The following is a 25,883-nucleotide window of genomic DNA, read 5'->3' on the forward strand; positions in this document are numbered from 1 at the left end:
GTGGGTCACCCTACAGAGAGAGGCAGGACTGACATTAAAATAATATTGTCATGGTCCTAAAAGTGATGATTGTTTTGCTGTGGTTTCCAAGAGGGATAATAATAATTGATCATGGAGTCCAGGCGGCCTGGGGCATGGAGGTGAAAATCATTGATTGGGGTGGAGAGAAGTTCAGAGACTCAGTTAGTCAGGGATGGATTTAGGGGTGAATAACAGGATCTAGGTTGTCTCCACAAAACCCAGGGCATGTGGTTTCTGTTCAAACCACATTTCTCAGACTTTAAGGGGAGTTAGAAAACCCATGAACACAATAAAGGGAATCAGACCAGGAGGAGCCAATATCCAGAGATGGCTGTGGCAGTGGATAGGCACATCTTCAACCTGAAGGATGTTTGTCAGTCTTCAAAACTGCTGGCTGGGGAGGATGAATTTACCCCAAATGAAAAGCCTGAATGAAACTCAAATGTGTTGTTTGTAACACAGATGTTGCCAAACCCTACAGACTCTGAGCATCAGCTTTTGTGGAAAAGAAAACAAATGCAGAACTGTAACACACATATGGAAGTTTGTTCTCCATAACCTACTGTCAGACTCTTTCAGAACATTCATATTTTCTAAGGAGGGCAGTAATTTATTTCAGTTTTATGAGGTGAGTTATGCTCTTTGTGCTGTTTCACATGTGCAAATCAATTTGACATGGTTACAGATGTTAGGCAGAATTGTATGAATACTTGTTATAAAGCAGACTGGTTCAGAGCACTTTATTAGATAATAAACACCCCCAAACTACAATTTATTGATCCATGTATAAGACTGTATGCTTTCATTCCTTGGATTTTATTGAAGAATATGCAGATGATCAGTTCAATTACTGAGCTGGCCTGGGAACTGCAGTTGCTGACTCTGGCTTAAAAACAGCCAGAATTCTCTGAAGCTCAGGGATTTTTATTTTCCCTTTCTGAATATTTCAGCTTGGAAACTGGCAGCACATGAGCTCACATCCTTTTAGAATCCAGATCGCTTGTTTGTTTTTTTCTGTTTTGTTTTGCTATGGTATTTTGTCTGTACCATTGATACATTGACAACCCATGATAAGAATTCTGTGATAGTCACAGCAAACCAAGGTCATATTTGTGTTCTTGGAAAAGTGAACAGGTCCCAAGGGTTTTCCTGAGATTCATTTGGGAAGACACCAGCTGCCTGATGGTATAAAAGCGCCATTACCTCAAAGCAGGATTTGGTGCTAAATGGCCACAGGAAGCCACCAGATCTGCACAATGAATTTATCAAAGACCTTGCTGTTGGTAACAACTAAAGACTAGGTTTATTCTCTTCCATCCCATTTTTTATCACCTCTCCAAAACTGAGTCATGCAAACCAAATAGTTTTAGTGCTCAATATCTCCCAAAATGCCTGTAAAGAAGTGCTGATTTTTATCCAAGTAAATGCAAGCACAAAGCAAAGATGAGTCCAGGGAGATGAACGCAAGCACTGTTGATTTCCAGTCATTTCTGTTAAAGTGGCAGATGTTTGTAGCCTTGCATTTGGTTCCACAGGACGAATTATCTGCTTTCTTTTGTAAACCAGCTTTAAAATCTGGTGACAATTTTTAGTGTAAATATGAATTATTTCTCCCACAGAAGAACTTTGGCTTTGGACTCTTTGTAACCCTTGGCTTGAGCTTTGACTTCTGCCCCTTGGTTATTGTAGAAATTCTCTCAAATGCTTCCATCAGTATTGGAAAAACCATCTGAATATCTTGTCAGAACGTTGATTAGGACTGTGTTGGTTACAGGCATACAAATGGACTCAGGTGGTTTAAATACCTGCCACTCCTGCAGTGAAAATGGCTGATATGAAATACCAGGTAATTTGCCTCCCAGGCTGCAGTGGGCAGGAAGCCAATATTTGCTTGTAGCAATTAACTCCTGCTTTTCCCACGTGGATGCACATGAAATGTGTGTTTGCTCTCCACTGACTGTGCAGTGATCCCAAATTGGCCTGTTGGGGAAGGAGAAATTCTGGAATGGTGGTTTCCATGCTGGCCACTGGGATCTGTAGTGGATGAGGAATCCCAAGCAGGTTGACTTTTGAGGTGAGAAGAGCAACATGCACACAGAAGCAGAGGAGCAGCAGATAGAGAATAATGCAAGAATAATGCATTGATGAAGAATTAGGAAATGAGAGGGTGTACCATAGAAAATGGAGTGGTTTTGTTGTGCACTGAGCTAAACCCTAAGGGGCTTCACTTAAGAGTTCTGCCAGAGGAGCCATCTATCCCTCTGGACTGCTCAATCCATCCCACAGTTTCCAGTCTATAAAATAAGAACATTAATTCTTCCTGCCTGCCACTCACCTCTTATATATCCTTTCTGTTTACATGGTGAGGAGTGTCTTCTGCTGCAGAGCCCGGCAGCTGGGTTGTGATCTCAGATGCAGTTTGCCCCAGAGCAGATTTTACGGTCTCTTAAAGAGCAGCCTGGCATCTTCCATAAATAGCTGGTACAAGTGGTATTGTCTGGTGGCTGTAGTTTTGCAAAGAGAGGAGCCAGAGCAGTGAGAGCAAATGGGTGCACCTCCATTTAAATGGGATATTTATACTGTTAAAGTAGTGAAATGCACATAGGAAGCTATTGTGTAAGTAGATTTTGACTGATGTCCTTGATTTGATGTGGGTGTTTTCAATAAGGAATGGTTGATCAGAGGCAATAACTCAGGCAATTTGATTTCTCAGTTGTTCATAAAGAGAAATGTACTTTGTAAAAGTGAATTCCTAAGTATATGGCAAAAGAGATTTTTAGTCTGAATCATTCCTTTGAGGGATTTTAAACATTTGCCTCCCACATGCTACAGTAATGCTCTGGAAATGGTTTCATTGTATGGTCCGAGAAGCTGCATTCTGGCGCCTGATGGTTTATGAGAAATAAACACAATGGAGTGGTCTGGGGTTATATAAATTCACCATTTAACAGCACAGGCAGTGAGGGGAGAACCTGTGTGCAGCATCAGAGCAGGAGGACCCGTCCAAGAGCGTGGGTCTCTGCAGCATTATGCTGAGCGTGGCACATCCCAGTCTCCTCTCCAGACCTCACATGGAGAGTAAGAGTTTGCAGAAAAACAAATAGTTTTATAAGTATCTCCTCTCACACAGCCAGCAGGGAAAAGCACTTTAGACATGCTCTGTGAGTGGAGCTTTGCCTCTTAATGACTGTGAGCAGGGCCTCAGCATTCTTCACTTCTCAGTTTTTCTCCTGTGTTTATTTTAAGTAAGGATGATTTTTACTCTCCTGCTTGCATAGCTCCTCCTGCTACAACAAAGCAGCTAGGATGCACATGGCAGAAACTGAGGGAGCCTAGAGCAAAGAATCCCGTGGTGATGAGGATGTCTTTACACCATGAGTATAGCAGGCACCATGAAAATCTTCACCCAGTTACTCATTAATTTGGGTGGATTTTGAACCCAGGGCTACAGAATGGTCCTTCTCTTCCTAGACCAGTCACAAATGCTTTTCTTCTTTCCACTGGAGGTGATGCTGTGGGCTGGATGCCATACACACATCAGACAAGCTGGCAACAAAAGGAATTTGAGAACAGGTATTCCTCCTTGCTACCAGTTGCACTGGTCTCCATCCTTACTTTAGGAGGGATAAATGAGAATATAAGTTGCTTCCATTTTACCATATTTTCAAACCTCAGTCACCTTAAAGTACATAATAAGTTGAGCTATAAACATCACACAGAAATTGTTCTGGCCACTCTGCACTGTAGCATGGCAGCCCCCCAGCAGTGCACATCAGCTTACCAGGACTGAGAGAGGGAGCAGTGAGTGCCACAGCACAACACAGGGCAGCTGAGCTGAGATTGATAATGCACTGCCACGGTGGGCAGTTCAAGCCTGGGAGCCACAGAAGGTTCCCAGAAGCACAGGTTTATTTCTTGTCTTACAACTGGTTGCTTTCCCCAGTTGCCCTTGAGTGTGATGCTGTTTTACAGCGTGGTACCTCTGCTTCATATTTCAAACACCTCTCTGCAGTGTCAGAATCCTGCCAAATGGACTGTTTGGTACATAATTCTGCTGCAGACCACAGAGGAGGTACTGCAAGGTAGCAGGTGTGGGAGGGGCACCTGTCCTCACTGGGTAACTCCTTGTGGCAGGTAGAGCTGATGGTGGGAAAAAGCCTTCATCTGCATTCCTGAGTGGGAATGCAGCCACTCCACGGTGGTGGGAACAATACAGTATACATCCTTTTGCAGGTGCAGATTTACACAGAATATTCTTGCAGGGGCCTCTGATTTCAATGTGTCTTTTGGTAGCTCAGTACCCCTGAGGTTCCACGGCCATGGAAATTATACCATGATCCTGAGTATTCACTGAAAATACCATTACCCAGTGAAGGATTAAGAGAAGAAAATTGCACTTGTGAAAAGTAAAACAAAGAACAGAAGGAAGGAAAACCATGAGTTTTCACATGGAAAGGGAGGCATCATACCAGCAAAATTCTGGCCTTGCTGATTTTTTACTCTTGGCTTAGTAGCTGGGGACAGAAATGTCCTCCAGATGCAAGGAATCACTAGGCACTTCCTTGACTTCTCAGCATTTCTCTCTTCTGGGAGGGAGGGAGGATCATTAGAAATGGGCTATGTTCTTAAGGTTCTCACAGAATGGTCTGATTCCCCAAATTATAAGGGTTTTTTTGTAGTAGTAAGAGTCAAAGTTGGTTTATTTATACTAGGTGTTCCATAGCTCATTCTGGAGACTGGTTGCAGACCTCATACTCTGAAGAATTACAGTTCATGGAGGTCATAGGATTGCACAAATCTCAGGAAACTGATCAAGAGGAGGTCTGTGTCCCTTGAGCTGCAGTTAAACACAGACTGAGTTTCCAGCCTGTGTGTGCATCCAGCTGAGTTTGCTCTGCTGTCTTAGATCCTTTACAGGTGTAGGAATACTGGCTGCTCATGACCTTGGAAAGTCAAGCCTTCAGGCAGTAACAGACAGTACTGAAAAAGAAAAAGAGGAGGGAAATGATGATTTGACAGTCTGACAGCAACACATTCCCTTTGGGCATGTGTGGGGCTGAGATGATCTGTGCGTGCTGGTGTATTCAATTTGCATGTATGTGATCTCTATATATTACAGAGATAATGTATGTATTCTACATATTAACATAACACATGTTTAAGGAAATAAATTATTTTGAGAAGACAGCATTTGGCAGTAGCTCAAAAGAAAGGTGGTAGTGAAATACTTTTGATCTGAGTGCAGTGATTTCAGCTGCATCTGTCTGCTCACCAGCTCCTTGTAAAAGCTCTTTTAGCGCGTTGCTGCAGTTGCATCGAGCTTGCACAAAGTGGGAAGCTCTTCTAAGCCCTCTGAGCAGGAAAATAGAAAGCTTTGAAACCTCTCGTATGAGGAAGATACTTGAAATTATTTTTCTGTGTAAGGAATCACCTGCTGAGAATCTAAATTTTGCAGATGAACCCCACTGAAGAGGAGAAGAAAACAGAAGGCAGCTGAACTGCTCATGTGCCCTTCATTTCTACTTGGATAAATTAATTACTCCTCCTTACCTTTTTCTTAAACAAAGCTAGAAAAAAATACAAAGGCATTTGTAAAGATAGACATCCTTTAAATTCAGTGTCTCAGATTCTCCAACTGAGGAGCAGAAAATCTGTATTTAGTAGAAATCCTTTCCACTTTGGCTTTGTCTGTACTGCTACCAGAAACTACAAGTCTCAAAATCCAGAAATAACATCGTAATTGCACTGATGCAGAGCTCAGCAAAACCTCTCTGGAAAGCTACCTGGGCAACCAGTTCCACTGAGCTGCCGTGGTCAAGGCCAGCTGCTGGTGGTGTTAATGCTTGCTCTGGTGGCTTGGGGACAGCTGTGCTCTTCACAAGTCCATCTATTCTCACCCAAGGAGATCTCTCATCAATTGAATTTTCCCAAAGTAAGACTGCCAACTGTCTTATACAAGAAATTTTATAGCCTTGGATGTTTAATGACGAGATGAATGATTTCTAAATTCTTCAGGCTGAAGCTGGGTGGTCCTTGGTAATGGGCTGTTGGACCTGTTTCGTGTCTTACAGCCTCATCACATGAAGTCTTTCAGTTTTTGTGATGTGTCCCCCAGATTTGCCTCTGTAAATGTAAATGCTCCTGAACAAAGGAGTCTCTCCTTTGTAGGCATTAAAAATCACTTGTAAATGTTCTGCAGGGCTAAGACTGTGTTATGGGGCCACTCCAGCATGAAGAGCTTAAATCTGCATTCAGCATGACTAGTTTGGTCTGTGTTTAAAAAGTGAGAACTGAAGCTTTAAAGGAAGAAAACAACTAATTCCTGGGCATCTTCTTCTGAAAGAAAGTGGTCAAAGTCACCTCATTTGTTCCACATTTCACCAGATCTGTTCTTTCACAGCCCTTGGCCATCATCAGTTATTGTGGGTAAATGGCATTCCACATTTCTTCCAACCTACCTACTACCCCAAAAGATGAATCCCACTTTTGTTTTGATTTATATTCATGGGATTTTTTCCCCTTTGGCTGGATATTTTGCAATGCAGGCCAGCATCTCTTAGAGACTCATCTCTAAATTTTCACAAACATACTTCAGAAGCCAGTAAACTGCAATCCTTTCTTCCACGATTATTTGCAAACATTAATGAACTGTGTCACAGTCACTTCTATATGCTAGTGACATTTTATTCCTTAGGTGGCCATGCATCTGAGCTACTGAGGGATTTAAGTAAAACAGTTGGATATGTAACCCTGGTTTGCTATCACTGCCATGTGTCTTGTCTGCAGAACTCCATCTCTCTTAACCTCTTTTCAGATGGAAAAAGATATTCTGTCCAGCAGCCAAAGGGAAATGCAAGCATCCTGGTGGAAAACAAGCTGTTTCAAAACCCTGGCTGCAAGCTACCCACACATCACTGTTGTCAGCCAGGCTGCACATGCATGGTTACAGGGAATAAAATAGAGAGGACCTTCTGTTCCTATTCAGAAAGGTCTCTATCCATTCACCTACACAAAAGAATTGTTATCAGCTGCCAGTATTAATTTGTTCTCCTATGTAGGTTTCCAGCTAAAGGAGGATAAAATAAGTCCAGTGCTATCCAGCAGGAGCACTGGAATGCTAATGTTAGCCCATTAATGCGACCCACTTCTAGATTACTTGGGGTAATTTCTGATCTTATTTATTCCTCCTTTTCTTCAATTAACTTCTGAGAGGCTGGAACATCAGTATGCAGAAAATCAAATATGAGAAACAAAGCCCATTTTTATTTTAGGACTCTGCTTCCCTTGTAATAGCAGTTTATTTAAAGAGGAGCCTGGAATAATCCAGTTTAAGCAAAGCAAAGAGCTCTACTGAAGCCAAACCTTGTGTGGGTGTGCTCTTGTCAGGACTCCCAGAAGAGGAGGACAGGAAAGGCTGTTAGTCAGACCATGGATATTGCAGGAGATGTTGGTTACTCAGTAGCTGGCATTATTCCTTGGCATACCAGTACAGAGCTACTACTCTGGTGTACTGGGAGAGAGTACATCCCACTGGGAAAATCCTCAGATAACCTGATATCCTGCTCTTTGTTGTCATAAAGAAAATCCCAAGGATATGTGGGTGGAAGAGGTGTCTGCTGCAAGGGCCTAGCATGTGCTTTAGGGACAACTTTGCCTCTTCCCCTTGTTCCATTTTTTGCTGTGTTTGCAGCATGTCCCACGCTGGGGTCTGGTGTGTTGCTTTGTGTTGTGTGGGGTGGTGTCACCTCCTGCTATTTGGACCTGGGTTCAAAGCTACAACAGACTTCAGTCCAATTGGGTCACAGCTTCTTACACCATCCCAGAAGTTTCCAGATACTCAATTTTCAAAAAAAGTTGGACATAAGAATAAAATTTTGCATTATCTCAGCTTTCTTTATAATTTTTAATGAAGGTTTTTTTCTCAGTATGTTGTTCTTTAAAACTTCTAAGACAGCTAAAGATCTGTTAAATATAAGTAATTTCAGCATTAAAGACAGGGGAGTATGTTCCTCAGAAAAATAATCAAATAAATCTATTAGTTCTTGAAGCAGCAGGCAATACTAACAAAGAAGATAAAGTTCAATTTTGTTTCCACTGGTGGATTTGAATGTCTGAGCATCATCTTTCCGTGGATTTGAATTTTAGATATTTGGGTTGGAAATAATAAATGATTGTATTGTATATCTAAAACCCAGCATATTCTCAAATTCTGCACAGTAAAATTCATGTCTGTACTGCTCTGCAGTGAGAACCAGGACACTAATGATTAGCTATAGACAGAAATATTAATTAAATTTTATATAGTGATAAATAATATAGAGCTGAACATAGCAATTTCTTTAAATAAAAAATATAGCTAGATATTTATTTCATAAGTCTGTGAGAATTACTTTAGACAATAAAGAGGGCATGAAAGAGAGCCTGCATAGATATTGATTGGTATGTTGAGGGTGTATTTCAGATATTTATCCTCTGCTTTCCCTCCAAGGAGAGCCTCCATTGGGCAATTCTTGCCATTGATTTTGAGTCTGCCTGCTCAGAAGCTGGAAATGTTGTTGCTGGTGGGGGAAGTACAAGAACAGCAATTGATTGCAAATACATTTTATGATACTCTGCTCCCATATTTCAAAGGGGAAAATGTATTAGTGGCGGCAGGTCTTGGATTCTCCCTTTTAAACATATTGAGCAAATCCATATTTTTTCAAGCTCCTGGACATTTTTATTTTCTCTGAAAGTGACTCCTTTTTTATTTTCTTTCTGCCACAGACAGTGAAATCATCCCTCCCGACTGCCTGCGGCCCCGCTCCTTCACGGCCATCCGCCGGCCCTCGCTGCGGCGGGACACGGAGGACACGCGCCTCTCGGTCAGCCTGTGCGACCTCAACCTGCAGGAGGACGCCTTCCACGTGACGGCCACCACCTGCCCCATCCCGCAGAACTCCCTCAACTCCCAGCACTCCCACCTGCTCCCCTCCCAGCTGGAGAGCGACCTCCGCTTCCACCTCCTCCGGGGACCCCACGTCAAAATCCTGGATGACCAGACCGTGGCCCGCCTGGAGCACGCCCGGGAGGAGAGGACTTTGGTGTTCACCAGCAGACCCCTTCGGATCAACGAAACCATTTTTGTCAAAATCAACAAGTCCAACGCTGTGCGCACAGGGACGCTCTCCTACGGGGTGACGTCCTGCGACCCCGGCACCCTGCGCCCCAGCGACCTCCCCTACAACCCCGAATCCCTGGTCGACCGAAAGGAGTTCTGGGCCATCTGCCGAGTGCTGGTGCCCCTCCAGAGCGGAGACATCCTGGGATTTATGGTGAATTCCGATGGTGAGCTGCACTTGAGCCACAACGGGGCTGGCATTGGCATGCAGGTGTGCGCGGACTGTTCCCAGCCCCTCTGGATGTTCTTCGTTTTACACGGCGCCATCATGCAGATTCGATTGCTGGGTATGTTGGACCCCCTTTTTCCAAATCCTGTGCACATGAAAGCAAGGGGGGGTACATCATGGGAGAGGGAGTAAACGGCTCCCTCCCTGCTCTAGGATGAGGTACAAATTTTGGTTTGTATATCAAAGGAGGTCTTTCATAAAAAGAAAAAAAATGCAAAGGCACAAACATAGCATATGGGTTTGTGTTACAAGACTTAACCTCCTTGTGCTTCTGTAACACCCTTCACATGATGGTCTCAAAGATCTTTTCAGATAATGAATTAAGCCTCAGGGACCTCCTTAAAGTACAGATGAGTCATCACTGATCTAAGAGAAGCAAGGAGGGCAGAGGAGAGGTGCTTTGGGCTGAGCTAATGTAAGGCATGGCCAGCAGGAGAAAAGAGATCTGATGCCCTTCTCTGTGCGTTATATATCTGGGATGATGGACTCCCAAAAGAGGGGTGCCCTTGCTTTCCCAGGCTTGCATATGAGAGGCAAGCCAGCAAGCAGAGAGGAAACCCAGTGGTTCACTGGGCACTGACCATCTCAACTGGACAAAGTTTCCTTGTCCTTCTGCCCTTCTTAAGGCAGTGTAGCTCACACTGCCTCTGAAGAGCTGGCCTCTTGGTATTTTTTCTGTTTTTTCAGCTCTTTTAGCTGACATACTTCATTGAAATGCTGCAAGTCACAGTTGGAACGCATGGAGGGAAAAGCTTTGAAATAACACTTCTCAGGATCAAATTTACTTTCTTGTGTGTATATGTTAGACCAAGTATAGGATGTGTTCAATCATTAATTTGTACCATATCATGGTTCTGCTGTATCAGTGTCAGACAGTAAAAGATGGAATCTGAGAACATGATGTAACTCCCAGTACCCCTATAAATGAAGATTAAAAAATGCTCCTTTCTGTTTATACTGTTATATAACTTTACGTATACTTGTATTCCATTTTGCTTCAAGTCCTCCTCATACCTAACAGCATAAAAACCCAAAAAACCCAACAATCTGCCTCTCCCTCAAACTCAAGAGCCAACCAACACCTCCTTTTTTTAGGATTTATAGACAGTATTTGAAGATAAATTGTGAACACACACACATCTGTCTGCAAGGTCCAGTTCACCTTAATCACAGTATGAAATGCCTTGTATAATTTGTTTGAAGTTGACCACAGGCCTCTGCTGTGAGTGTTTTGTGGCTGTTAAAGGCTCACAGAAGACAAATGTAATACTGCAATTTATTTCCAGGAGCCCGAGACTCAATCCCTGCTAATTCAGCCTGATTACATTTGATGTGGGTACTGTACATAATCCATGGTTTGCTCTGCTCTCCACCAGCATGTCATTGTGATAATGGTAGGTGAAGTCAAACAGAGCCCAGTAAAGCAGGAGATTAAATGCTCCTGTGTATGTTAGAAGGAAAACATACTTAGGTCATTGAGCTGCTGGTGAAACTAAATCATCAAGCAGTGCTTCCTTTCATATGAGATCACTAATTCTGGCAGTTTGGCACAGAGCAAGGAGCCTGTTTGCAATGAGCTCTGAAACAGGCCAGCAAGGATGTGTCTCCCCAGAGGGACAGAATCACATCCTCATACTGAATTTGACAGAGCCTGGACATGAGCACAGACCTCCTGTGTAAACCTCCTGCTGTGCATGCCCTGCAGATGTCCTCCCTGCTTGATCACAAGTTCAGCCCAAACCAGTACATCCCCAGTTCATGTTTTAGATAAATCTGCACTTGTATGCATGAAATGAAATGTGCAGAGCTGGAAAACCCCTCGCTTCTTGTGTTTGTGACCATGGCAAGCTTTTCTAGCTTTGGTCACTGGGAAATAACCGAAAAGTGGGCTATTGTTCCTTAGTGAGATGTAAGTGAAAAGAGCTGGACTTGCTGACCTTGCCTCTCTCAAAGAAAGAGTGGGACCTGCTGAGTGTACAACTTTATCCACATCAGCTTGGGCAGCAAGTGCTGCTATCTCGCAGTTAAAGCTATGAAATTGGAGCTTGCCTGTAATTCTTAACAGGTATCAAAATACAAATAGAACTTTTCATACCTATATTTCCAGTGTAACAATGCTGGGAGCAGTGCAGTCCCAGTATCAGTACAACATAAGTGTAGTATAACTGCCCAGAGAAAAGCACTGATGCTGTCCCAACTGCATCTCTGCAACTGCAGTAATTACATGGATCAGCAATACCCTGACAGAAGGCAAAGAAAATAATGAACTCCCAACTCTAACTATTGCAGTTTTATTAGGGAGGTGATGTGCACTGTTTGCACTGCAGTGGAACAGATTATGGTGCTTGCCATAATATGTGTCATTATAATATTAGAAAATGTAAGAAGAATGTAAAGTGTTCATCTTTATAATGACATGCTACATCTTCAGAATGCAAACAAGAGTAATTTTGTGAGATCTGTCTTTTGTAATTTGGGCTTTAGATCACAGCAGAAGACATTTACAGTCATATTTTTCTAGTTTAAATAGAAAAAGTGAAGTTACATATCCTTGAAAGAAATGAGACACAAATATTGCAAAAGGCATAATTGTAGCAAACCTATCCTAAATAGCAGATGCCATTCTATTTCTGGGGCACACCATTATGAGATGAACCAAAGTGACATTATACATTGTTAAAGGAACATCAGCACTACAGCTGACTATAAAATGAAATTAAAGTTGCTGGGTTTGCTTCTTCTCCAGCTTTTCAGTTTTGTTTGGAGAATGGACAGCCACTCTTGGAGCTGGAGAAGGTTTGTTTTTGACTTGGAGAACAAAATGACTCCAGGTATTGATCACTGGATACTGTATTTCATGACTGGACATTATTTATTTGGTCCTGATGCAGAGCAGGAGCCAGCTCAGGTTTCTGCTGCCCTGTGACTTTGCCATAGAAGCTGACATTTGCTGACTGCAGTTATTCCACAGTGCTGCAGATACAATATTTATTTCCTAATATCATGGAGACCATCTCTACCAGGCTGGTGATCTTAACAGGACTCTGTAGGAGAGGAGGGCAGTGTGGGGTTAGCTGGATAGTAAAGAATTCTGACTTCTGTTTTCCTCTTATCAATCTGGCATTGTGTACTGGCAATGTATTTGCTGTAAGAGAAATGAAACAGCTGAAAATAAAGATGAGGTTGGAAACACTATTATTCTTCATGCCATCCCAGTAAAAGTAAAATAAATTCAACTGAAGCGCCACGATAATGCAGTGAGGCCACAGTCATCTATAGGGGAGGCAGAAGAAAGTCAGTTTGTTTCAAAGAAAAGTATAAAAGGCAACTTGACCGCATAGAGCAAAGATTAAATGAAAGAGAAGGGCACTTTAATGTAGCAGATAATAGCATAAAAAATATCAAGCTGCTGGGAAATGGACACAAATTTAAATTAAACATAAATGAGAGTAATTAACTATGGGAACCAACTGTTGAGGGAGGCAATAGATCTTTTTTGTCAGGGAAGCCCTTCTAAATATTTTATATGTTAAGTGCTGGTCTTAATTTAGTAATTCTGGGGATTATGCGCATAAAAGCAACCAAACAGAAACCCAGATCATTAGGCATGTAGAAATGAAACAGTCTTTGTGTATCCTTTAGGAATTTCATTAGTTGAGGCTGGGGTTGGTTTTTTCAGATATCATTCCTATATAGTCAACAAAACCAGCCTATTAAATTTGATTTACTGCTCTCAGCTTTTGCTGGTAAGCATTTCAGCTCTCACACAGTTTTATTGACAGCTCTGAAAGTTTGAAATGAGCCAGTCTGGATACAATGGTCTGGTTTTGGTCAGGTTTTGGTGGTGTAATTCATTTATGAAGTTAAATTGATTGACCCCATAAGGTTTCAAAATGTATGACTCATGTCTGGAGAAGCTATCACAGCAATAAGTTTATATATTTAATGTTTGAGGATCCAAATGGTTGGGGATATTCTTTTATTTTCTTTTGTCTCAGAGTTGAATTGCAAGCAAGTAAAACAATTTCCTTAATCTCTTTTTTTTTTTTTTTGTGGTTTTGGTTTCCCTTGCGAATTTCATCCTTTCCAACAATATTGAAGCTTTCTTTTGAGCAATGAAATAACATGTTCCATCAACAGTCACACTAATGAAGCCAGGTTGCCAACTTATCTGTGTCCTTTCTTTCCATGCACTTTAATAACTCCAGCCCCATCAGAACAGCTGCCCAATATAGCAGCTTTCTGGATGTCTCCTAATGCTGGCCAAGAGCCAGTCCTAGGCATGAAAAAAACAACCCAAGAGGCAGCATTTGGTGTGGGTAAGTCTGAATAGTCTGAATTCACATCCATGCTGGATAAATGCAGTACCTGGGACACCTTCCCACCTCCTTTACCACGGACATGAGCTGGGGCTCCTGCTTAGCTGCCCATTGAAAAATATTTACATATCACTTGTTGCTGAGGTTTCCATCCTTCTTTAAGACTTTCTTGAAATTGGACAATGTGCTCAAAACTGAGGAGATGAGGAAGAAAGATCTGACATGAGACTTGCAGAAAAACCAACTCTGTCCTCAGTTCCTCGGGATTTCTGACAACACCAGTGGGCAACAAACCAAATTGGAAATTAGTCCAGCAGAGTACTGTGGGACACAATTTGCTGGCAAAGGGAGCTTTAAATCAGCAGTGAAATTTGATCTGAAATGGCCTTGGTGCCAGTCTGAAGGACTGCCAGCTGCAGCCAGTCCCAGTTACAGGCAGGCTTACTCGGAGCCGTGCCCATTATGACTCTTACTGGTGGTCAAACTTAGCAGTCCTGGTAGAACTGCCCTTGTTGAAACAGCCTTTTTCCTGGGGCTGACTGAAAAGACCTGAAACTTCATGGATGAACAGAGTAGTGTTTTGCTTAGGTGTCAGAGAGCAGTGGTTTACCAGAGGGAATTACTTTGTCTCCTTCTGTGATGTTCATCACTGCCCTGTCTGGTTTTCCTTGACTTTTGCTCTATCCCAGGTGAGTGACCAGCTCACCACAGACCACTTATGATTCACAGGCCATTGGAGACTGCCCTCTCCCTTCTAAACAGTATTTTTTCTCTGTGCCCCAGAATCCCTCACTTAATCTTGGTGATACTGTTCCTGCAACTACTGTCTCCTGTGTATCCCCATGGGAGACTTTCTCCTCTCTTGTCTCTGCTGTGGCGCTTGTCTGGCCTGATCCTCCTAAAAATCTGTAGGACTTCTTGCGAGATGATCCCATCTTACCTCATCTTTCCAAGCTTTTGTTCTGAGTAAATGAGATTTTTATCCTGTGGTTGATCCTTGACTGTCACAGGACTTCAGCATCCAATGGCAGAGATTCCATCCCTTCCAAAAAGCTTCTCCTCTCTGGGTGCACTTAGATACTTTGCATGTGCAATTACTGCAGTGAGCACACAAAATATTTAAATGGTATTTGATATGTGCAGTTGTTATACACACTGCCTATAGCACAGACTGTAGGTGAGTTTGGAGAAAAGTATCTCACACAGGTGAGAAGCATCCAGGATCTTGGTTCTCCAGCTCTGAGTTTAGAAGCCTCTCCTCCTTGAGGGAAGTTAGTTCTTGGCAGTAGCCTCCTCTGATCTCTGAGGGGGCCGGTACATTATCCATTTGGAATTTTGATCCTTCTCCTCCTTGGTTCATTGCAGTGACATGGAAATTGTTGAGTTAAACACAGCATAAGAGAAGCCTGATAACTGCCTAGACATTGTTGCACAGAAATGCACATAATGAATCTCTTCCTTTAACAGACTTTTAATTAGATATGCCCCAGAGTTCCATCTTCCATGTTTTGATTTGTATGGAAAATGGCCTCATTTAAGCTGATTGGGATCTAACGGGCCCACATGTGTGTCATTTAACAGCCTGGAATTCCTGTGCACTGCAGGGTACAGGGTATTTTATGGTGTTAGAGACTGGGGGAAGGAGGAGAGTTAATATTCTGTGCCTCCTGGAAGGCAATTCACTTGTATTAATTGATACCTCATCATAAATACGCCTATCATGTATGGTTTGCTTTCATTCTGAGTGAAGTACACATTACTGATGGTAAGTTGAAACAGCTGCAAAGAGAATACAGCATCCTTAACTGCTGAGCTTGATTCTAGCACTGCACAGAGCACTCCATTCACCTCTTGTTTTATATTCATTGTTTCAAAGGAGAGTTAGCACAAGGGGAAGCTGCTGTGTGAGAGAGGAGTTATAACTTGGGCCTTGGAAAACTGAGCGAGGTGGATGCAATCAAATGCTTGACTTCCCTATGGTCAGTGCCAGCAATGTCAGTGTTAATACCTGCTCGTGGCACCTTTGTACCACACACTGAAGATCCCCTTACACATGACACATAATTAACCTGCAATTGGACAGGTGGTCGGTGACATCAGCCTGTGCTCTGGGGTGTGAGCAGGTATCCAGGTAAAGGCTGGGGAAAACAAACACACCTCCCCCAGCAGCAGCCACAGGGCTCCCAAATGTCTTGTCCTCTGCTCATTGTCCTTGACAAAAGCAGGAACTATTTTTATCATTAAAATAAGAAACAATTACTGACTGCAGTGAGATTTTTATAGTTAAGTGAGGTATAGATTTCCCTTATCTCATAATACCTTTGCCTTCCTACAGTAAATATACATCCATACCAGCCTCTTTGCCTTACAACTTGTCTGTCAGGACAGATAAAATCTGCCTATTCTTTGATCTAATGTGGTGTGAGTTAGGTATTCTGGCTACTGTGAGAATCACATAGCAGATTAAACTCTTTCTTTGATTCTTTGTCAGATCCCTTTGCATCCAGCAGTGCCCATGGAAATCCAGAGAGTGCTGGCCAAGAAAAGTTAAGAGTATTTGTTTCCTGTATGCATCTACCACCCTATTTATACCTGTCCCTCCTGGAAAAGCACAGAGCTGGGAGGTGCTGGGTTAGGCGGCAATTTTCCTTTTGCTCACAGAACTGTTTTTGTTGTGGTCTCCCAAATACCCTTGATTTGTTTTTCTTAAACAAGATGAAAGCACCAACTCTCGTTTTTGTGGTTTCAGCTACTTAATCCAGGCTTCTTTTTTCACCTCTTCTTCTTCTTGATGTAAGCATGTGCCTGGGTGCTTTGTTGCTCTAGAATTTCTCAGGTTTAGAGGTGGAGCTCCAACTCTATGACTTTTTCACTTCAGTTCAGCCATTCATGGTTTCCATGCCCTCAGGATTTTGCAGGATGTAAGTGCTGAGTGACCACTGAACTTCACCTGTCAGGATGAGACAGATTCCCTGTAAGTTTGCTGTGTGTTCTTTGCTTCCAGGGAGCACACTGGGTTTGGGCTGTGAGAGCTGCTGAATCAAAAGCGTCTGTGGCATTTGGAGCTTTCCTGTTTCCCCTGCTTAGCTGGAGTGTGCCTGTGACTGCAGGAGGGTAATGGATGTGCTGGTGCCCCGCTGCCCTTCTGGACACAGCAGACAGCAAGGCTCCAGCAAAGCCATAAAGTACACTCCTTTTCTGTTCCTCATGAAAGTCTGAACTGTTGTTCTCCATGTGGTTTGGATCTAACTTTTACTTCCTTAAACAGTGGTTGTCTGACGCCCATCTGCAAACACAGACCTTATGGTTTTGCATGCAAAATCTGCCAGGCTGCTTTCTGACCTATTTGCGGACATTTCTTTAGCATAATGCAAAATCCCTTATGTTTTCATGGGCCTGTGAAGGACAAAATGTGTTATTGTTCTATTCAGAACAGTTTTTAAGTCCTTCAGGAAATGCTTGAATGCAGAAAAGCCCATGGATCAGCAGCTGACGTGGGTCACCAGGTACTGATGTACCTGAGAGGCAGAGATGAGCTGCAGCACAGAGGCTGGGCTCTGAGAGCATGGCTGGCCAAAAACCATTGAGGCCAAGGGGAAGGAAGCTCTGGTTTCTGGCCAGGGCAGTATTGTTCCCATCACCGTGGGAACACAACCAATGGATGTGTACATACAAGTATTTTATAGCATTCAGAAATGATGGATGTGCTCACATCCTTCCCCAGCATTATCGTTGATCTTTAACTACCACATAACGAGGCAGCAACAGGTGCTTTGTTCTTTTGTTTAAGCACAATGGATTCAGAGGGCCCTGTTGGGCAAGACCTGAGTGGGGCTGGGGGACAGAATAGCTCTCCTGCAGCCATGGCTGGAAGCCAGAAAATCTGAAGAGAACCTGGATGCTCTGGTGTGCAATATCCAGTGCCAGTAACATCACAGCCCCCTCACTCTGGAGCAGCTCATGTATTACAGGACAGACCTCCTAAGAGAGATGTTCACATGAGCTCAGAACACACATTTGTGCCAGATTTTTGAAAGAACCTGGATCCTGTTTAGATAACAAAATAAATGGCCCTGATACACTGAGAGTGTTAAATATGAGAAAGGGTATTGAACAGTTTTTGAGACAGGGTAAGAATTTTAGTTGATATGCTTAAACAATCTGTCTCCTAACAAAAGGAAATAATGTCAAGAGTTTTAAAAGGCATCTAAGTGACTATGACTGCCAGGTACCCAGTGATCACTAGGCTGAAATGTATGTGAAGTGCAGAGATGGCTCGAACTCCCTTAAACATGCTGCAGCCAGACCTGAACAACTGTACTAACCTTTTCCATTGTGTGCTGGAAGCTCTGGGGCCTGTGGATGGATGGAACAGCATTGAAAATCTGTGATTGCTGTTGATAATTACCTGATCTTTATTATCTGTCCTATTCATGCAGCAAATGTGTTATAAAAGAGAAGGGGCTGTCAATTTCCTCAACATGAAACTCAGCATATGGGCAAGTTCCTATGTTGCATAAGACTTTATTCTTCCCTAGAAACTATTGAAGGAGGGTCCTGTAATTTGTCTTTTAGGGACAATGTTTAGTTAAGCTTCTGGAATAGTTGCCAAGATGATTATGGGTAAAGAAAGCCCATAAAAATTTTTAAGATCATCAAACTATGTGAACTCTGACTTGTAGAGTAGTGGACATTCACTGACTGCATCCTGTAAGCCAGGAAAAACAAAGTTGAAGTGGGGTGAGTTCAAAGTGGAAAAAAGGATGATTCTGGAGTGCAGACAACTGGTTCTGCATTATTGTTATAGAAATGTATGTAGAAATAATATTTTATAAAATAACTGAGGGGGAGAGTTGAAAACTGTATTTTTAGGGAGCATTAACTGTATCTGGTCTTCTTACCATTATAAGTTCTCCAGCAGTACAGCTCTCCCCAGACAGCTGCCATGAGGAAAGATGCTTGGAAGCTGGGACAGCCTCAGGAGATACCCTGGAGAGTGGATTGCAGTGTTCTGGGAAATCACCCTGTTCAGCACAATAGATACAGAGAATCAAAAGCATCTCAGACAGCCACAGCTGCTGTATTTTGGTCACAGGACATTTTATAAAAGGGTAATTATGGATTCAGATAGCTACTGTCAAAAATTGTAAACGCTGCATGGGTTCCCAGGAGACTACTTCTTTCACCTTGCTGTCCTGAAAGAGCTCTAATGATGGAGATGCCATGGTCTCTCTGGGAAGTCTGATTGCTTTACAGTGCTTCAGTCTCTACATAATGTCTAACCGTAGCACCTTAGGAGACTGAACCCATGATTTCTTGTCTTACCCAGAACATTCATAAAGAACAGATTGTTTCTTTACTTCATTCATCAGTCTGTGAAAAATTTTGCCATATAAAAATCATAGAATCATACAATATTTTAGGTCAGAAGGGACGCTGTGGAATTGCCTAATCCAACTTCCTGCTCAAAGCAGGGCTAACTTCCAAGGTAGCATAAGACTTTGTCCAGTTGACTTTTGAGTATTTCCAGGGACAAAGATACCACAGTGTCTCCAGTCTCCTTAATCAGCCTCACATGACCCTGGATTGGCTCAACCTTTTTGTAACAGGATGGTATTCTAGGTTTATGATCATCTTCATGACCTCCAGCAATTTCCAGGCCTTCAAATTGAATGGACTAATTCCCTATTCTGTGTTTAGGTAGCTGATTATCTCTGCTTAAGTGCTGCATTTTGCATTTGATCACATTGAACACCATACCATTTATTTCTGATCCTATTTCCAGACTATTTGAATGACAAACCTTTAGCATACTAGCATCCTTTCCTGGCATGATGTTGTCTGTACATTCCATGGTAAAGCTCTCTTCTGAAAACATAACATTCTCCTTTGGTGGTGGACGGAGAGGTTCATTTATTTGCACCTCTCCCACAGCAATGACAGAAGTGTAGACAAAGCATCAATCTGCACTGGTCTTTGCTAATAATTGGACTTTGTAAAGATAAAACAGCAAATGGAATTGATTCAAGATCTATTTAAGGGTGATTCCAGCGTGTTTGAGATCAAACATGAGACAAGTTAGCAGCAGAGACAATTGATCTGGGGGCTTTAGAGAGAAAAAGAATGTTTAAGTTGATTTACTTGGAATTATTTAGTTTTTTAAGTCATGGCTTGAAAGCTGGCTCTTGGTGGGAGCTCTGTGCACACAATGAGCATGTTTGGCCTTGAGCTCATGTATCTGGTTTTAGTTAAGCCAGGCTGGCCACACTCATTCCACTCTGCTCATGATCTCATTCCATGCTCCTTGTCATGATATCTGCACACCATCCAGCAATATATTAAAGCATGAGTAACATGTCTTACGTTGATTATTCTGTCACCAAGGGAGAAATGTGTCTTGTCTGGTAGGGAACTCAGATTGTTTTAAACAAAGCTCTATACTGACGCTGGAGAAAAGTCAAGAGCTGCGCCTTGTATTAGGAGGAAGAATTGGCAAGGTGTCTGCTGGCCCTTGGGTAAGGCCATTTTGGGACTCAGACCAGCTACAACCAGAGAAAACCATGGTTCCTGCACTGCTGAGCTCTCTCTGCACTGTGGAAAGACCATTTGCCCTGCTGCCAGCATGCTTCATCAGCTCATATGCTGTGATACTTGGGGCACCTCCAAATTCTCCCATTAGTCCAGGAAGAGAAACACTCCTAACAGCCTTTATTTTGCCTTTAATGAAATGACCAGGTTGGTGTTAGAAATGCAATGTGCTGTGTGTCAGCTGAGTGGAAGAAATGCCTCCAGGCTATAGGGAGTAGAGGGAGGCCTTGAAAAACTTGTTGAGCTGCTCAGTGTTTATATTTGTGTGTGCAGTGAATGAGCTGAACCCTGTGCCCTGCTGGGCCTGTGTTCAGTGTGTGTTACCACCGGGCAAGTTTTCTGCTTTGGTCATCTGTCAGACTGGAGGGGAAGGGCTCTTGCTAGTAGCTGTCATTAGAGGCTGCATCATTCTCTTTGCTTATTTACTGAGCTGAACTCTGGCCTCAGCTCCCATCTGTGTGATGAAGGAGGTACCTCTTTACAGTATCTCAAGTGTGAGAGCTCCAGAGCCCTTTATAGAGTCTAATTTGACTTCAGCTTGTGCCTGCAAGCAAAGTGCTCCTTTTTTGGAGAGGGGTGAAACTGAGGGACTGATGGCTTAGGCTAATTGCTTCTTCTCTCATACACAGTCCTCAAAACAGATTTTGACTCAAACATGACCCCTTCCCTGTTCCTGTGTTCCACTTTCACTTCTCAGCCTTGTTCTGCTAAAAAGAGCAGGAGAATCTGTGCTTTTGCTGGTTTTCACAATCCACAGCTGGCACTTGCAGCCCCTGTCTCCCAGGTTTGGTCAGTAGCCTCCCTGCAAAGAGGAACTGAAGGATCTTTCTGGCACCTGGGGTTTTCCTGACCTCCCACTGCTGCTTTTTCTCTGGAGAATGGCCTCCAACTCATTGAGGACACTGTGGTTCCAAACCCTCTGTGCCTCTGGCTCCTTATATGGTAACATGAAGAAGTCTGAGCATTTTAGTTCTGATTTCGAGTTACCCTGGTTGTCTTCTCAGCTGGGGAACTAGAAACTTTAAAACCTTAGGCAAGCTGGTTCTTACCACCAGGAAACCATCTCCTTAGTTCAAGCATGTGTGTGCTGCTGTGCCACCACTGGCTTAGCAAACACCAGGCTGCATTGGCAGCAATAGAAGTCGTCTACAAAACCTTTGCAGAAAGTAGAGTTTTAAGCATTCCAGGTTTTTTTTCCCTTCTGGAAGGTGCTTTAAGATATGTATTATTACAACAGCAGAAGAAAGAGACTGAGATAGAAGGAGGATGCCAGACAGGCTGTGGGACAGAGGTGGCTTCTCTGGCAGAGAGCACATTAATGCTGATGGTGGGCAGTGAGAGCAGGAAGTAATGGAGCTGGGGACATCTAGAAGAGACTTGAAGAAGCTTTGCACTCTTGAGCTATCACATCCAGACATGCAAGTGAAGAAAACATTCCTGAATGATGGAGAGGTGTCCTTGTTCATCCTAAATCCAGATGCATTTTGGCAACTTATCCCTACCTCTGACAGAAGCCACGCAAGAAAGAGGCAGAGCAGTGAGCATAGCTAAAGTTTCCTGATTGCCAGACCCTCCTGTTTGTTTCTGGAAAGTCCTTGAGTGACTTTGCATGAATTTATTGAAGCCTGGAGTTGTGCAGTTTTGCACAACTTTTTGACAAAGGGATGTGTTCTTGTGCTGGAGTCCAGCCCACCCTTCCACAGGCTGTGCCCTCTACTGCTACAAGCCTGTGGCTTGCTCTAGTACTGGGGGCACATATGAGCATGAAACCACATGGGAATTAACTGCACTAAATGATTTGAGACACATTTAAGGGCAGAAGCAAAGGGTTATGGTAGCTGAGGGAGCTCCAGCCAATTTCGGGGGTTGTGGGAGTTTGATGTCTCTTCAGGACCAGCTGCTAGCATTAAAAAGAAGGCACATGAGGATTCTTTTATCTCCTCCCTAGATTTCATGCTGATGAGACTAATCCTGAGAAGCAGTGAGAGCTGCAACCCCTGCCACGTACCCCCAGTGCCTTGTCAGCCTCGGTTTTTAGAAGTAACCACAGATTTCTTCTCTCATGGCACAGGTTCCACCACCCTAGCAGAGCGGCTGGGACTGTCGGCACCGAGCTCGCCCTCTTCCACACCCAACTCCCCCACCGTCCTCTGCAGTGGTGTCTCTGGCCCCTTACTGTCTACGTGTGGCTCTGGCCCCCTCTGCAGCTCTATCAGTGGTAAGAATGGTGGGATCCCCTGCTGCCTTCCCTTTGCCTCCCTTCACAGTCTCACACTTGTCTCCCAGAACGGCTCTAAAACCACAATAATCAACAGATTATTATTATCCTGTCAGCTCCCCTGGGGAGGAAGGGAGAGCCTCTGCAAGGGCTATTTTCAGTCAGCTTTATGTAGAAGCTGTTTGGATGCCTAGACAGCAATATTTCTCTCACCCTTTTCATCATGAAAGGTCCCAAGGGAAGCAGAGGATTTTCTGCTGCACGCATGGCCCTGTGAGGCAGAGCTCCTTCTGGAGAGCTGTGTGGCACTGACACATCTTACACTAGCTTGGACTGGAGCTAAAGGTCTGCCTATGCCTCCCCTTTCTCCCTCCACACTCCTTCAGTAAAACACAGTATTGCTATTTCTAAAGTGCCAATGAAGTACAGATATGTAGATAAATGCACATGCAGTAAAAAAGTGTAGGCTGTTCTGCAGCACTTTTAAAACTCCAGACACCTGCACAATCCCAAGGCATTGATGGTGGGGTACATAACTTACCAAATCCTTGTTGCATGGGAACAGCTGTCTCTTGGCTTGCTCCTCATGAGCAGCAGACCCCAGTAGAAGTTGCCTTCCTGCTGCCTTGAGCCTTGGCATGTGAACCAGGACTCGATGAGTAGGACAGCAGGTCACAGGAAGGAATCCTGGTCCTGTAGCATGCATTTCTTCTGGGGCATGGTTCTCCCTCTGTGGCTGCAGGGCAGAAATTACCTTGGGATGTCAGCAAGAGGAGTGACCATGGTTTTTTTTTGTGTTGCAGGCACAGGTCCCAACTCTCCAAGCAGCTTGCCTGAGTCACCCATCTCCCCGTCCATCTCAGGGCCCTGGGTAGATGAATGCACCATCTGCTATGAGAACGTGGTAGACACAGTCATTTACTCCTGTGGACACATGTGTCTCTGCTATTCATGTGGGCTGAAGCTCAAGAAGATGGCCAATGCCTGCTGCCCCATTTGCAGACGAGCCATCAAAGATATCATCAAAACATACCGTAGCACTTAGAGCAGCAGCAGATGCCGTGGTGGGGACTGGGCACGTGGGGAGGAGGCTGTGAGACAACACTGGCCTTGGTCTTTATTCATCACCCAGGAGATTCAAAACTCATCAGCCACCACCATCCTGACCTCCTCTTCCATGGACAACAGATGAGACAAGCTTAGATGCTGCTCTTCTACCACCCAAGCAAGCCCTGGGGCTGAACTCCAGTGTCAGGGAAGTTGCCATGGACTACTCTCCCTTGTGGATTTTAAACTTTATCTCAAAAAATGCCAGCTGGTGCAATCATCCCTTTCTACACCATGCACAGCAGAGTGGAGTTTCCACTCTTTAACATAGACAGCAAGTGGTAAAAGGTTCAGTGCTACACATCTCCTTCCAGAGGCACCCCACACGCAGATTCAGCTTAGCAGAAGAGATGAGCAATGTGTTTCTGTGTACAACCAGCCTGACCAGAGGAGGCTCCTTAGAAAGGATGGAGCAAGGCAAGCATTGACCCAGCGAGGGAGGAGCAGTGAGTACACTCACAGCAGAGAGGCTGGGGCCAGTGCAGAAAAGAACCCAAGATTTGTGAAGCAACACCCACCCCATATCTGCAGACAGAAGAGCAGACCCGTGGCAGCCCCTTGAGGGCTGTCCCCAACTCCTCCTCCATTGCCATTCTCTGACAGAGGCTTTCATGGTGGTTTTGGCAACAAACACTGGCAACAGCTCTGCTCCTTCCCAGCAGCATCAGCCACCTCCTGTCACCACCCTGTCACATGAGGAGTGGCTCCCAAACCCCACCACCACCAGCCTGTGTGTGGTCCCCACGCAGCACGAGGGATTCAGCAGCATCTCTTCTCCCATGGGCCTGTGGGAGGGGGAGACATAGCTCCCTCACCTTTCTCCCCCTGCCATCCAGACAGCACTTGTGAGGAAAAACCCCAGCCTCACGGGGGAAGAATGTATAAACCCACACATCTGTGGGTTACCTTTACTGGTAACTTTATCACTGTGCTTTAAGACAAAACCAGCCAGGTGGTACTCAGCTCTTCACAGCCACACCGGCAGGACATGGCTGTCCTTATGTGTTAGGAAGTAAGGAATGAGAGAAAAATAACTTGAGGGGTTTGGTTTGCTTTGGTTTATTTAAACAAATCTCCTTCTCTCCTGCCTGAGTCAGGAACCCGGCTGTGCCCAGCAGGGACAATGGCGGCCCCCACGGTTGCCATGCAAACATCTGCCATGGCCACAGGTGTGACCCCGGGCTGCTGGCCCTTGGGGCTGGGCTGTGTGGCTTGGCAGCAGCAGGAGCTGTCTGCCTCCCTTCCCAACCCATCCTGCTGCCGTCCTGGGCTGCAGGGCCGAGACGGACTGTCTGGGTCCTGAGGGGGGTCAGGGCTAGGGTGCCATGGCAGTGCAGTTTGCCCCCACCACGTCACCCACCTGGCCAGACCAGGGAAGGCCATGGAGTCACAGCTTCCTGCTGAGCTTTTCCTTGCACCCGAGCATTTGGCCATTGATGGGACACGGGGGAAGAGTGTGGTGAAGGGATAACAGTATTTAATGCACACATGCACTTGCTGCAGGGGACATCATGTTCCCCCCCCAGCAGCAGGTGGGTTTGCACCACCCACATTGGCAGAGGCTGATCCTAAAAACACCTGGAAAACATCGTTGCTTTGTCTGCAAAAAGAGACTGCTCACTGGGGAGCACATGTAGAGCCTTTCTCTGAAGGTGCCACCCTCACTGCGGCCTACCCAGGGGCCTGCAGCTCCCCGGGCCCGCCCTGCAGGCAGCACTAACTTGAATGCTGACGCTCTGCGTGACAGGGATTTATGGCATTTCCTGGCATACCTCTGATGTACAGCCCAAACCCAGCCCTGTCCCAGCTGTCAAAAGCTCCAGAGCTTGTGGCTCCCATTCCCAGATGGCCTCACTGAGGGGCAGGAGGAGGCTGGCTGGCACAACCTGGGGGGAGTCAGAGCAGCCCTGCAAGGAGCATGGCTGGTCCTCAGGCACACAGCCAGCTCCAACTGTGACCAGCACACACAGGGAGTTTTTTTCAGTAGTTAACACAAACTCCAGTGCAAATATTTCAAAAAGGAGGAAGCCAAGGGGTAAGAAGGTGTTGATGAAATAGTGGATGTGGGGAAACGTGCAATAAGCAGCCTCCCGAGCCTTCACCACACCAGTGGGACCAGTCCCACTCCATGCAGGGAAAGCTAAGCAGTAAATTTTATTTTTCAAGAAATTCCATCCATGGGTACCAGTGCAGTGCTGTAAATTCCCTTTTCACCTTTTGAACTGAGAGTGTTTTAATATA

At 44.4% G+C, this 25,883-nt stretch overlaps 1 protein-coding gene across 2 annotated transcripts in view; it reads left to right on the top strand.

The window, feature by feature from the left end:
- Positions 1-25,096, top strand: part of NEURL1 (neuralized E3 ubiquitin protein ligase 1) — a 140,722-nt gene extending 115,626 nt beyond the window's left edge. Inside the window, exons 4-6 of one of the 2 annotated variants that reach the window (XM_030951155.1) lie at positions 8,788-9,468; positions 22,389-22,535; positions 23,339-25,096. In XM_030951155.1, the coding sequence (XP_030807015.1) occupies positions 8,788-9,468; positions 22,389-22,535; positions 23,339-23,580 (1,070 nt within the window). In that variant the 3' untranslated portion in view covers positions 23,581-25,096. The remainder of the gene's footprint in view (positions 1-8,787; positions 9,469-22,388; positions 22,536-23,338) is intronic. The other variant, XM_030951156.1, reaches the window with a different exon arrangement.
- The last annotated feature ends 787 nt before the right edge of the window (positions 25,097-25,883 follow it).

Source organism: Camarhynchus parvulus, chromosome 6 (genome assembly GCF_901933205.1).
Source record: "Camarhynchus parvulus chromosome 6, STF_HiC, whole genome shotgun sequence".
In the NCBI taxonomy this organism is placed as follows: domain Eukaryota; kingdom Metazoa; phylum Chordata; class Aves; order Passeriformes; family Thraupidae; genus Camarhynchus; species Camarhynchus parvulus.